Source organism: Alligator mississippiensis, chromosome 3, assembly GCF_030867095.1.
Source record: "Alligator mississippiensis isolate rAllMis1 chromosome 3, rAllMis1, whole genome shotgun sequence".
Classification (NCBI taxonomy): Eukaryota; Metazoa; Chordata; order Crocodylia; family Alligatoridae; genus Alligator; species Alligator mississippiensis.
Window position 1 is genome coordinate 149,553,475 of NC_081826.1, and position 13,906 is coordinate 149,567,380.

General features: G+C 42.0%; 1 protein-coding gene across 1 annotated transcript in view; it reads right to left on the reverse strand.

Annotated features, from left to right (window-relative positions):
• Window positions 1–12,232, reverse strand: part of LOC102568554 (cysteine-rich protein 2) — a 47,518-nt gene extending 35,286 nt beyond the window's left edge. Inside the window, exon 1 of the mRNA XM_006270414.4 lies at window positions 12,046–12,232. Coding sequence (XP_006270476.2) covers window positions 12,046–12,187 — 142 coding nt within the window. The 5' untranslated portion in view covers window positions 12,188–12,232. The remainder of the gene's footprint in view (window positions 1–12,045) is intronic.
• Between the last annotated feature and the right edge of the window lie 1,674 nt (window positions 12,233–13,906).

Consider the following 13,906-nt stretch of genomic DNA (forward strand, 5'->3'; position numbering starts at 1 on the left):
CCATGTTGCTTGCAACTTTTGTTAGTACATATTTGGGTCCAATTATTTCGTTGTTGGAGCCTCAAGGAGTGGTTGTTGTGCCCACCAACTTCCACCTTTATCCTGGATCCAAGATACCCCAATAGTAACCATCAGCAACTTTCAGAATGATGAACCAGTGACCTGACACATGCCAATCTGGAACTGGTGAAAGCAGAAAGGTCTGGACTGCACAAAGCAAGTGTAGTTGTTTTTTTCCATTGCACAGTGTAATAATCATCTCAAGACATGCTAGAGCCTAGTTCTTGCAAGTGAAGCTGTGCATGCTGTACTTTGAGCAGCTAATACACACTGGGCACATCTACACAAGACACTTACTGCATAGATGACTAATTAACTGTGCAATAAACATCTCAGCATTTACAGGTACACTCCCTATTAGGGTGCACAAAACTAACAAACTCCATAGCAGGGTAGTACTTGTAAATACAAGTACTACACTGCTGCAGAGTTTTTTCATGCACAGTAGCACACATGTAGACACTGCCCCAACTGACTGGGGCACTAGGTGCTTTAGTGCAGGGCTAGCCAGCAGGCAGCCCCCACACTGAAGCACCCTCGTGCCCCAGTCAGCCACTCTGCAGCCTCTGGAGCCTGGTCGGAGCAGCCCTGGGATGTCAGGTTGACCTCTTGGGTGCCCTGCCAGCCTGGGCTGCTCTGACTGGGCTCCATGTACTGTGCACGAATAAACTCTGGAGCAATATGCTCTGGAGCTTTTTTGCTCCTGGGTACACATTCAAATGGCACACTCAGGAGCAAGCTTGAGAGTTTATTCATGCACATTAATTACATGTGTAGATGTGTCCACTAGAATGCATTCTCACCAAGCCCGGACTGGTATTTTTTACATACATCTCATAGTTTGTTTGAAAATGGGACAGTATGCACCTCTGCTCCCACTTCAGTGCTCCGCACCCTCTGTTCTCCCATATCAGCTAAGACGAAAGTTCCTGCTCTCTGCTACTCTGTACTCCCTCTGCTCCCCCTCCTTCTCTCTGATGCACTTAACTGAGATCAGAGCTCAGAGAGCTGAGCATGAAGAAGAACCGGGGACAGAGCGGAATATCCCGTATTTGTGACAGGGGAAATATGGTCACTTTATAAACAGGTCCTCTCAAATAGTGGAGATGTCAAATTGTAACCAAAGGAACTCTCATCACTGACTCTGTGGGCCAGGTCAGGACTCAGGGAAAAGTGTTTCTTCAGTGAGTTCCTCCCCAACCTCCCACTACACCTTTATCAAGGTACTTCAGCATATGCTTAACTTTGTGTGTGTGGGTAACTCCAGTGGTGCTCTCTGATCTCTAGTCAGAAGACAAACAGGGGCATTCTGCAGCCAGCAGCCAAAATAAAGAAACCCTTTCATAGTCATCATCATCACATCCTATATCTTTTTTTTTTTACCAGGAAAGACATTACACGAAGGAGGTCATCTGAGTTGTAACACTTGTGAAAACCAGAGTCTAGGAAAGAGAGAGAAATGAATCTGATTTGCATAGGCAACTTTGAGTTGGCAGGCATGTCAAATACAGAACCCAAATTAGCAACTGGGCAGAAAGCTGCAGAAAATGTCCTTTCAGCCACCTTCTAAAGTAAGAGGCAGTAGAAGTTAAGTGTACTTTTCTACTGGTCATGAAACTTTTCCATCTGGAACGCGGATGAGCCAGTGCCATTCCCCGCAGCAAGGGAGTCCTGATGAGCCCACAAAAGTGTTAATGTTTGAACCAGGATTCAGAAAATTCAAGGGCGAAATCCTGGCTTCTTTGAAGTCATTTACAAAGATTCCCTTGACTTAAATGGACTTGTTTGCACCATGGTGGCAGAAAGATAGGTGCAAGCATGCCCTACCTATGTCTCACCATTCTTGCCCACAGAAGTTCACTGGTGAGGCCATTCTGGGCTTGTCTCCAGCAGCTGCTCTGGAGACCAAGGACACAAGAGCTCTCTCAAAGAGACATCCCTAAGCAACATCAGTGAGGTACTTCAGGGTGTGGAGGGTATACTGGGTGCACTTCCCATGCTCCACCCCCAACTCTGGGACACAACAACACAGACTCTTGTGAGTAGTTTTCAAACAAGGAAGAGGGTTTTTTTTATTATTGGTGGGTGGGGAAGGTGGCGGAGGAGGTCTGGTGAGGAGGGAGTGGGGAGGAGGCTCTGTTGGTTGAGGAGGAAGGGGGGAAAGGGCTCTGTGTATTGGGGAGGGCAGGGTGAGGGAGCTCTGTGTGTTGAGGGGGGAAGAGGTAGGGATGGGCCGGGTGTTGCGAGGGGAATAAAGATTTTCTGTTTGAACATGTGCCTGGCATGAGAGTGGTGCTGGGGATGGGCGGGGGTAGGGAGTCTGTGGGCAACGGGGCAGGTAGGCTAGAGGGGGGAGTGCTCCACGAGGTGGTCCGCCAGAGCTGCCTGCACCCAGTGACCTGGCCCCCCACTGGCAGGTGCACGGCTCACCTGGGGCCTCGCCAGGGGGGACCTGCCACTGCCACGCTGTCCCCACAGCTCGTGCTCCCACCGCTGCCCCAGGCTGCCTCTGCCCACTACGCCTCCTCTGCCCAGGCCTTGCAGAACAGCTCTCCCCAGGCCTCACAGATATTGTGCAGCACACAAGCTGTAACAATGACCTGGCAGAGGTTGTTCTCAGCCACTTTGAGACAACCAGGCAATGAGGGAGTGCCAGCGGCCTTTAAGGCAGCTGAAGGCACACTCAGAAAGGACATAGGTCTGGCCCAGGCACAGATTAAAGTGGGCCTGGCAGGGGTCCAGATGCCCAGTGTATGGCTTCATCATCCAGGACAGGAGTGGATATAGCGAGTCACCGATGAGCAGGGGTGGGATGATGACAGTGCCTAGCTACAGGTCCTCCACGCCCAGCGTGAAGTGCCTGCTTTCCACCAGTGCAGCCAGTCCAGAGTTTCTGAACACACAGGTGTCATGCATGCTGCCCACCCAGCCAGCACTGATGTCTGTTAACATGCCCTGGTGGTCCACGACTGCCTGCAGGACCACAAAATGATACCCCCTGTGGCTATAATAGGGTTGGTCTCCATGGGGAGGCCAGGTCACAGGGATGTGGGTGCCATCCAGGGCCCCAATACACTGGAGGAGCCCCAGTGCACAGAACCCTGTGATCACCGCCTGGGGGGTCACAGACATGGAGGACGGTGTCTGCCAGCATGTCCTGGAAGGCACCACACACCTCCAGAATGGCCTCCCCAGCAATGGTCTGGACCACACCAAACAAATGCCCCACATACCGCAGGCTGGTGGGTGTGGCCAGCCAACCTGAGCAGTGCCAAGGCCAGGCTGGTGTCAGCGGGGAGGACCAGGCACATGCCAATGTCCTGGTTCTCCAGGTGCGGCTGGAGATGGCCAGCTAGCAAGTTGGCAAAGGTTGCCCAGGTCAGCTGAAAGGCATTGACCCACTGCTCGTCATCCCAGTCCTGTTCCACTGGGTGCTGCCACCAGTCCCAGCTGGTATGGCAGGCCCAGAGGCAGTAGCACTGGAGGCCCAGGAGGGTCATGGTGGCCCCAATAATGGCCTCTTGGAGCTCCTCATCAGTCACTGGTGGCAGCAGCTGTGTGGCAGCAGGGACCCTGGGAGGGAGTGCAGGAGGCAGGCAGGTGGTCGCTGCATGTTGGGGAGTCGGATGGAGTGAGATGGCCATGAGCTTGGCAATGATGACCACAGCAGGCCAGCAGGGTGACCAAGGCAGCCAGCAGGATCAAGGGACCCTGTCCCTTGCTGCCAGGGCCAGGGGCAGGCATTGCTCAGGAATGCAGGGGGGGCACAAACACAGCTGCCACATGCTGCCTCTGCACATGCCATGCTGCTTCTCTGAGCATAGGAACTGGCTGCTCAGAGAGCACAGAGCAGGGCTATGTTTTAAAGATGGCTGCTAGGTGCTAGCAGCTGGGTCTGGCTTCAAACATGGTTGCCAAGTGCTGGCAGCTGGCGCCGGAGGCTGGAGCTCCCCCTGGTGGCCACAGGGGCACATGGCAGGGCTGGAGGGACCTGGCACTATAAATTTAGTGTCTCGTTAAGAAATTCAGTATAGTCACTCAAATACCAGAGGAGATTTTAAAGCATTGCCAACAAATTCAAGATCGTCTCCACCCACTCCTCTCAGTACCTCTAACCTCCCATCCTATACAGACATTTACAGAACGAGGCACGTCCTAGTTTGATAAAGAATGTATAGAACAGAAAAGATCATTAAATAGGAAAGCCAGGGATTTAAAGAAAACTGGGTATACTGGAACAACTTTTTGGAGTGAGATTCGAAAGTTATGGAAAACATATAAATCGCTTCTCCAGAATAAGAAAAAAGAATATTATAACCAGCAATGGGATAAACTGAGGCTGGCAATTATTGCTAAAGATAATAAAACCTTCTGGCTACTTGTATCAAAGAGAACAGCTCATTTTAATTATAACATTGAAAATAATATTAACACAGACAGTTGGGTAGAATATTTTTCCAATCAGTTTACTTCTTCTGTGGAACAAATAAATAGTAATCTAGGGGGGAATAAACCCCTCACTGATACAATTAAGTGTTGGGTAACAAAAGATCAAATAGCACATTTCCTCAAAGTACAATGGAAGAATAAAGCCCCAGGCCCAGATAGAATACCAGGGGAAGTTTACATTGATAGCATCAAATGGTCGATTCTGATCTTGAAAAAATGGTATAACTCTATAACTGAGTTGGGCCAAATCCCAGATTCCTGGAATGGGAGTATTATTGTACCGATTTTCAAGAAAAGTTTAAAAGATAAGCCAGAATCTTATCACCCTATAAGTCTGATAGACGTTTCACGTAAAATTTTTGGGCACCATTTGTGATATCATCTCATACCATGGGTAAAAGGGGAAAACATATTATATGAAAATCAGACCCTATCTAGGGACAGAAATTCCACTTTTGATAACATATTTATTCCTCAATTTTTGAGACATAAGTACATGCAAATGCGCAAATCAGCACTGTATGTTACATTTGTAGACTTGCCAAGAGCTTCTGACAGTATAGATAGAAGTAAACTTTGGGAGAAATTGATAAATTATGAGATTGACCCTTCTCTTTTGCATTTGATAGAATATTATAAAGATACATGGGCCCAAGTTAAGTGGGGCTTGAAGGGTGAACTTTCAAAAAAAATTCACATACAAAAAGGGGTTAAACAAGGATGCATTTTGGCCCCGTTGTTCTTTAATCTTTATATGAGTGACATTATTGGAAATATGCAGGGTGCACATTTTCTACCCCCAAAACTATTAGCGCCCCAATCCCTATTTTAATGTGTGCAGATGACACTGTTAAACTGTCAAGAACTCCTTTTGGATTACAGAACGCAATTACAATTTTTGAGCATGCTTAAATTATGCTACATAGAAGATTTTAATAATCCCCCTCCTTTCCAATCATCCTAGTTAGGTTTTCTTTCCTGTACTTCTGCACCCTCTGGGATGGGCTACTATCTCAAAGATTATGAAAGATTTTTCTCCCTCATAGAAAAGGTTAAGGTTTTCCAGAGGATACAAGATATTGCCAGGCTGAATGATTTTGCAGTGGCTAGGGCTACTCGTATTGGCTCTGTATATACTCTTTGGAAGTTAAATTGGCTAGGGAGAAAGGTATTTACAGTTGGATCTCAATCATAAATGGTGATCCCTTTCAACTAGAATCAGAACCAAACAGATGCCTGCACCTGTTCTGGCTGGATGTAGATTTTCCATTCCAAGGGCTAAAAGATGTTGCCCCATCTGTCTAGGAGTTTTGGAAGATACTACCCACTATGTTTTAGAATGTTCTTTATATAATGACATAAGGAAAATCTATTTATTACTGTTCTTGCAGAAATTGATACATTTTTTAAAAAAGAGAGAAATTAATCTGGCTTTTACAGCAAACAGATCCAAATTTAGTAAACCATCTTGCAATTTTTGCTTATAAGGCTGAGGCAATTAGACTTAAATATACATTATTACTGATATGAGTGATACATTTTAACATTAGATTTGATTTTATTGTCTTAATTGTGGATCTATGTACAACAATATTATAGATTCGTGTCTTGATTTACTACTATATTTATCTTAATAATGTTTTTATGCTGGTGGGTTCTATTTTTAGTATACTATTTATAGTTTGGTTACTTTGTTCGAACTTATTTATATTATGGTTGTATGTGTGTTATGTCATTTTTGGGAGCATGGCATTTAGCCAGAATCCTTAATAAACTGAAATTGAATTGAAATTTAGTGCCAGGTCCCTGCCCGTGCAGACACATACCCAAAATTGCTTACTGCGCAGTAAATCTAGTTATGACTAAATGCACATGTAGATACACCAATTGTTATTGAACATTTTCTTTAAAAACTATCCACCATTTTTCGATACCCCCAGGAATTGCAGTCAACATCCTAAAATTTTTGTTTTCAAAAAATGATTATTTTCAACCAAAATATTTTTATATGTCATGAAAAATCATTTTCCGTCAAAAAAGTTTCAATGCATTTCTTTTTACTAGCTCTAACGTGTTCAAAATTATAAGCTGTTCCTGCCCCAAACTGTAAAATAAGGGTGAAAATACCCTTGACATATATAGAACAGGATTAGGCTTTGGGAAAAGATATAGCGGGTAAACAGCCTTTTCTGCAATATTCTGTCACATTCACTTCTAACGCTGTGGGCGTTTGGTCCCAATGTAAAATGAGACAGTATAGGAAAGCCTCAGCAGGTGCATCTACACATGCAATTAATGTGACTGAATATACTCCGACTCAATCTGAGCTGGAGTAAAACAATCCTGATGTCACTGTGTACACATGCATTTAAGCACAGTAATTTATTGTGCTACTGGACACTAGACTATTCAGTAGCTCAGTAAATAATTCTACTGCACCCAAATTGCTGTGCACATTTGGATGGTGATACTTTACTGTGCAGAAAATTGGTTTGCTGCACAGTAAAGCATCTTGTATAGACATACCCAGTCATTTGACACTGGGACCAACACACAAGGAAAATGCCATTGTTATGGATGTGAAAAATGCAGTCAAGCTGAAAATAAAAACTGTGTGTATATATATTTTATATTCTGTCAGTATGACAATCATCTCTATAGGACTCATCTTCACATAATGCTACACTTGTTTAATTACAGACATAGGGTGAAATACTAACCCTGTTGAAGTCAACAGGAGATTGACTTCAGTAAAAGCAAGATATCACCAATAATGTTTGAACTGATTTAGTCAAACTGATCCAAAAATCATGTGAACATTCATATTCATTTAAACCTGGCTTCTGCACATTGTGCTTTCACCAGTATATTTACAGGTGCAAAGCAAACCAGTATAACCAGCTTAAAATTGATAGGAATATTTCTATATGAGGACTTGAATCTGTTTCACTAAATTATTTTAAAAGCTGATTTAGGTTAAATATATGGAATGTCTTTGTGTGGACAATGCCTTGTACTAAAAGAATGAAATAATGAGTGGCAGAAAGGGAATATGTGCTACCGTTTTTAAAATGTGAATATTATAACCAACTATTTCAACATAACAAAAGCTTGCAGTATAGAAAGTGGTCTGTGCAAAATTGCTTACAAATGAGCACATTTTTGGATAAGTGGCATATTTCCAAAAATCACTTCAAATGAATACTACTCTTCTTAAAATGAATGATCCATACACTTTGCAGTTCACATCTTATTTATAACAACAGAAAAAGTAGCCTAATAATTGCTCAGTAAGATTTAAGCCTGATATGATTTTTTAATAACTGAGTTATAAACTCATGAAAATCAGGGCTTACAGTGTAAAAAAGTCTGAACTCTATTGGCAAGTAAAACTATAATCAAGTGCAGACTATTGTAACCACTTAAACAGATATATTAGCTGCTAACAGAGAAGAGCCTCCATAAAATAGTGCAGTTCCTGTGCATTAAACCATGACATTTTAAATAATCCATCAAAAACATTTTTAAAATAGGAAAATAATGAAGCTGTTGAATTAAGACTTGCTCTGTATAGCAAACCACAATACAGGGCCAAATTCTTCTGTAAGTAACAAAAGGAAATAGTCTACTACAATGAAAGGGTTCCATTGACTAAAAGGGTTCATATACATGTTGTATAATGTTTGGAAGATATATATCCCGCACACATTTTCTTAAATTGGAAGTAATTATCTAACGGTCATTTCCTACAAAGGACAATATTACAAATCAAGGAAATCACCGGTTAAGAAAACATTCACCTCCCATTAACCTCACTACATAAGTCTCTCCACCACATATTACACTGCCCAAACAAACTCACGGAGGTCTCAACTTTACAGCTAGCTCTCCCTTTATTGCCAGCATACAACCATCCTCAATTATAAACATTCAGTTCTTCAGACTTAAAGTCTGACCTTTATTTCTGGCAGGAGATGAGTTATGTTTGTTCGGGGCCTTAACTGTGCTCTCCTATGTATGTTCACATACTTCTTTTATATTTAACCATGACTATATCTACCATGGGGTTATAATACCAATTTTTACAAGTATTACAACATTCCTGTAAGTTATTTTATTTTACCTTTCCACTACCAATATATACTATAAAGTTTAACTCCACCTTCCTGAAATTTCTTGTCAAAGGAGAAAAGGCATGAACAGACGTGTGCATACACATTCTCTCTCTCTTCCCAACACCCTCAAGGTTCACAGAAAATTCAGAAAACTGCATTTTCCAGGCATAACTTTCATGAATCATTTATATGACATGGGCTTTGTCCTAAAAAAAGGACAGGAATCTGATTCCCATTGTCAAAGTCTCTGTTTGTATTACCTGATGGTGGGGCAGTAGTTTTTTTCTCTCAACCAGCCTCTTAAGAACTGGCAGGAAACTTGACTTAAGGAATTTTGGGACACTGACAGGTGTGCAGGCCCCCGCTCTAAGTCATGGTGCTTTACACAAAGTGCCATGAGTTAGAGCACCCTCCTCCCAACCCAACAGATGCTTGCCTGTTGGGTTGGGGAGGAGAGATCAAGCCTACCTTCAGGCAAGCAGCCAGTCAATGAGCCACACCTCTCCCCAGCCAAGGAGCCACCCCTCTCCCTAGCCTTGCCCCTTCTCCCCCCCTCCCAGGGGGAAGCCAGCAGCAGCAAGCTGCTAGCTGGGATTTTCCCAGCCTGAGCTGCAAAGGGAAAAGTGAATCAGAGCCTCCCCTGCCTCATGGGTCCTGGTAGGCTCCCTCCAGTGCCTCAGCCAGGCAAACCAGCAGCTCACTGATGCAACCCAGCCCTGACTGCACAAAAAATGAACCCTAGGGAACACAAGTACCCTAAGGTGCTCCAAAGTAGAGTGCCATCATTTGATACTTCATTTGGGGAGGGTTAATTATTCATATGATCAGCCACTTTAAAAGTGCTCTGCAGCTATGCACATGTGTCACACCACAGCTGTAGACTACTTTCTGGGGCCTGATCACACAAAAAAATGTAACTTCTATCTGCACTTCCAAAGAGCACCCAAGGACCTCAGGAGGCCGGTGCTAGATAGAGACTGGATACTTTTGTGCTATTTCTCAAACTTTGGGTCCCAGGGCCACTTGGTTCTCCAGCAGGCACACCAGCGCTTAAGCTGTGCTCAGGTGGAATTGTCTGAGCAATGGCTTCATTCAGCCCCTCCCAAAGGCTGTTTCAGAGTACCGGTGGGAATGGCAACCAAACTTATGCTAAGTAAAACACCATGAACCTGCTCCTGTATTCTCAGATCATAGAATGGGGGGGACTTTCTTGAGAGGATCATCCTTCCTCCCAGATCATCCTCCTCTAGATCCTGTCCAGCTTTATCCTGACCAGCAGGAAAGGTTCCCGTGGTGCACATGGGGCTTCCAATAAGCAATGAGAGAAAAACAGATTTGTCAAGGTAGCTGTTTCTGCACTCCATCCCCACCTGGCTCTGCCCAACTTTCTCTGCCTTCGACCACAGAGGAAAAGAGGGATCAAACAACCTGTGCTGCAGAATTTCCATTTGGCCTCCTGTGTGACCTCTTAATTCCCACCTGGAACATCACAGAGTTTAGTTAATGTAATGAGAAGCACTAATAAGGAACGAATTGTGCTGTGCAGATCTTTGCCCATATAGATTGGCTAATGTTACCACAGGAAGTAGGAGTGGTAAGAGGGGGAAGGCCAACAGGCAAAGGGTAAAAGCAAGAACCTGATTCTGTGTTTTATTGCACTAACCTAAATAAAATGAGAGACACTCTCCCACTCTTTTCCTGGACAGCTACATGACTCCTCACTGGGACACCCATTCCTTTCCCATCTCTCCTTGTTTCCTAAAAGGATGGGCTAATAAGCAGCCCACTACTATGTGCCCTCTACTCCTTCTATGCTGCTCAAGTGCTGAGCTTCTGACCAGTTTGTGATTTAATAAAAGAAAGCCAAAAATCTTCCAATAGACTTCTTGATACAATCGTTAACTTGAAAAGATATTTCAATCCATGTTGATCCCCTCCTGCCATATTTCAAACACTGTAACATTGCTATTTCACAGGAGGCCAACATGCATCCAAAAGCTATATGAGCTTCTGAATTTGCTCTGCCTAAGTTATCTCCATGTTAAGCGAAAAGAAGAACATAGTGTTTTCTTATGATCAATTCCAAGCATTCAAAGGATGATGAAATTGGCTTAGAAGTCATGTAATGATGTGAAAAAAAAGAAAGAAAAAAAAAAAGAAAGTTGGGGTTATTTTAAATTGCCTTTAGCATTTTAGAGGTCCCATTTACAGGTATTTTTGCAACTACAAAGGCTGAAAATGAAAAAAGGGTGTGTGTGTGCTGGCGGGGGGGGGGGGAGGGGAGGGGAGTTGTTTATTTGGTTATGGAAGCCATATTCTCAGAGAGTCATAGGACTCCAGGAACTGCAGTTTTAAGAAACTGGTAGTGAAATCATGGAAGCTTACAACACTGTGTGGGGATCCAATGCCCCTTTACTGGAATGTGTTGTTCTCGGTGAACATTTTCATTGAATACTGCAAAGAACGCTTGCTGACAACTTCTAATAATGCATTTATCTAACTAAACTGACGAGTGAGCCATAAGCATTCTACCTAATTCATAAAAGAGTATTAAAGCAGAATTGAGGTTTAACTCTGCCTTCCTAGCACATTCATCCAACGGCATTGTTAAGAGTTCCAAGTGACAGCCACATCAGCGAAATTATTGCAAATATGATCTGGAGCACAATAACTCACTTTTAGGTTTCGGGTACACTTACTATGCCTTTGCGTAGCCTTATTTTCTTTATTTAATAAAGACAATTAACATATGATGCAGTTGAAACAACTTAAGTAAATTTACCATGACCGTTGTCAAGCTATTTCCTAAAAAATCTGAAAGGAAATTCTTACCAATACTTTTTACTTTTGAAGGAATTACCTTGAGATATTTTATCCAGACATTCACTTAATTCTGAACAGATAATATGTAAAGACATTTAAAAAAACACTATCAACTTAAAATCAAACTTCTGTCTGAAAATGCTTTTTTAGGCATTCAAAATATGTGTTTTATTCAATTGCAACTGTCCAACCTTATTCAGCTTTTTTTTTTAGTTCATTAGACAGCACTTAGCATAGCCAGCTTCATGGCTTTTCTGTATAGTTTGAACTGTTGTCATTTTCTATGTTATTCTATGGATATTTCACACAGGTTCAAGAAGAAGAAGAAAAACCTTTTAAAGACCAGGAAAATACAACTGTAAAAGCATACAAGTAAGTGGAGGAAATTAGAAGCAGGTGTAACTATTGAAACTACTTTGAGCTGGCTGTTTGATTAGATTTCAAGCTAATGATGTCTCATGAAGTGCCATTGTGAGTGAAGGCTTACTAATTGCAAATGTAACAGAAGCAGAACTACAAGTATATAATTTTACCTTCTGTTTTTTTTTTTAAATAAAATACAATAATAAGATTATTCAGTCCAATAGAAGGCACTTACCAAAGTAAACAGGCTTTCCACATATGGGGCAATATGAAATCATCTTCAGAGCAGTGCAATACAACACAGCATTCAGCAGAGCTTGTAAAATAGTCTTCTCTTCAACTGAACAACAGGAAAACCATGGCCAACAGCAAAACATGACGTGTTTTACTTTTGAAGCAGGATGTTGTGGTCATATGAGAGCACTGTCTGTGAAAAGCTGAATTCAGGGACAATATTACTCAAAGAAATAATTTAGCTTTTTAAACCAAAATCACAGTTTTAAAAACACTTTTTTTCCCACCAGCACCTAAGAAATGCTGGGGAATGTCTCCCTCCATCCTATCCTCAGAATTCAAAATAAGATTCTGTTTTTATAAGGATCTATTATAGGCACTGAAGTACTCTCTTGGCCTCTTTACAGAATGTTTTGCTTTCCTAAAGGGAGATATAATATTCATAACAAAACGTTTCTTCTATTTATTTTTTCCCTTCATTTAGATTTGCAGGATGGCCATGAATTGAAATGATTTTACAAATATCCAGATTCTTTTAAGTTAAAAAAATCAAACAAAAATAGTGTTGAAGACACACGTGAGAAGAATGCTTTGCATTCAAACATTTGTCAAACACTATCCTAACCATGCAGAAAGTCCAATAAAATGTACCACCCACAAAAATCCTTCCCCCAAATAAAAATAGTATCATTTATGAATTTTTAAAAGTCTGACAGAAGCAGGCAACAGAAGGAAATATATGGTTCAGTAGACTAAATTCAGATTTCAGGGCCATGAAATCCAAGTTCTAGTCCTTCCTCTGTGATTGATTGACCTAATTAACCTATTGTGCTGTACAATGTTATTGAACACGTTAGGTTAATATTTCACCCGTTTTACAGATGGCAAAATGGAGGCCCAGAGTGATTAAGTGACTTGTAGAAGTCATATCAACTTGGTGTTAGCTGATCATGTGTAGGCTGATGCCTAGCCCAGTGTATTTGTAGAACTTCTCCATAGTAAGTATCACTGGCTGCATTTACACAAGATGCTGAGTGCACAGTTGTTACTGCACAGTCATTTATTACTTGAATACACAAGTACTAAATGACTGCACAGTAACCAGAGTTTCTGCACAGTAGCATCACCAAATGGCTGTTAGTATTATATTGGGAAGTTGGCTAACTAAATTAAGTAAATATAACCTGGGAAAAGAGGAGCTGTCAGAGCAATATCTATACCTACCTAAGAATAGAAAATCACCTTTAAAAACCAAAATAAATCCATATTTGGCAAACAGAAGCAGGCTTATTGATTATGCATTAGGAGGAAGGCTTAAACTAATTATGTATTAAATGCAGTAGCTATAAGGTATATAATGAAGAAGAAAAGTGCCACCCTTTGGAACCTACTCCTGAAGGATCCGGTCATTGATCCAAGACTCTATCCTATGCAGAATGAGGTTACAGAAGTTGAGATCCCTGAATAAGACCCATGGCCTGATCAACCAGTGACATCTCACTAGTTAGATTTTGGGGTGGTGAGCATGTTGTATTGCTTTTGTCTAACTATGGTAGTAGAATTGTAATTGCTAAAGCCCAGTAAATTTGCTTATGAAAGGAAAGTTGTTGCACAGTCTCCTCACCTGGTAAATAAAAACCACAGTATAGGAGTTTGTCCTCATTAATCACTATGTAGGCATAACACTGGCATTTCAGGTGAAATGGCTGTCCAGAGAATGCCCTGCCAGCATTTCCTTGAGGTTTGCATCCTTCCATGAGAATCATTTGCACACTCTTAAAATGCTATAAAAACAAATAAAATAAAAGCCATGAGTACAAGGAAAAGAACAGTCCAGCTTACAGCACTCAGCTAGAATTGGG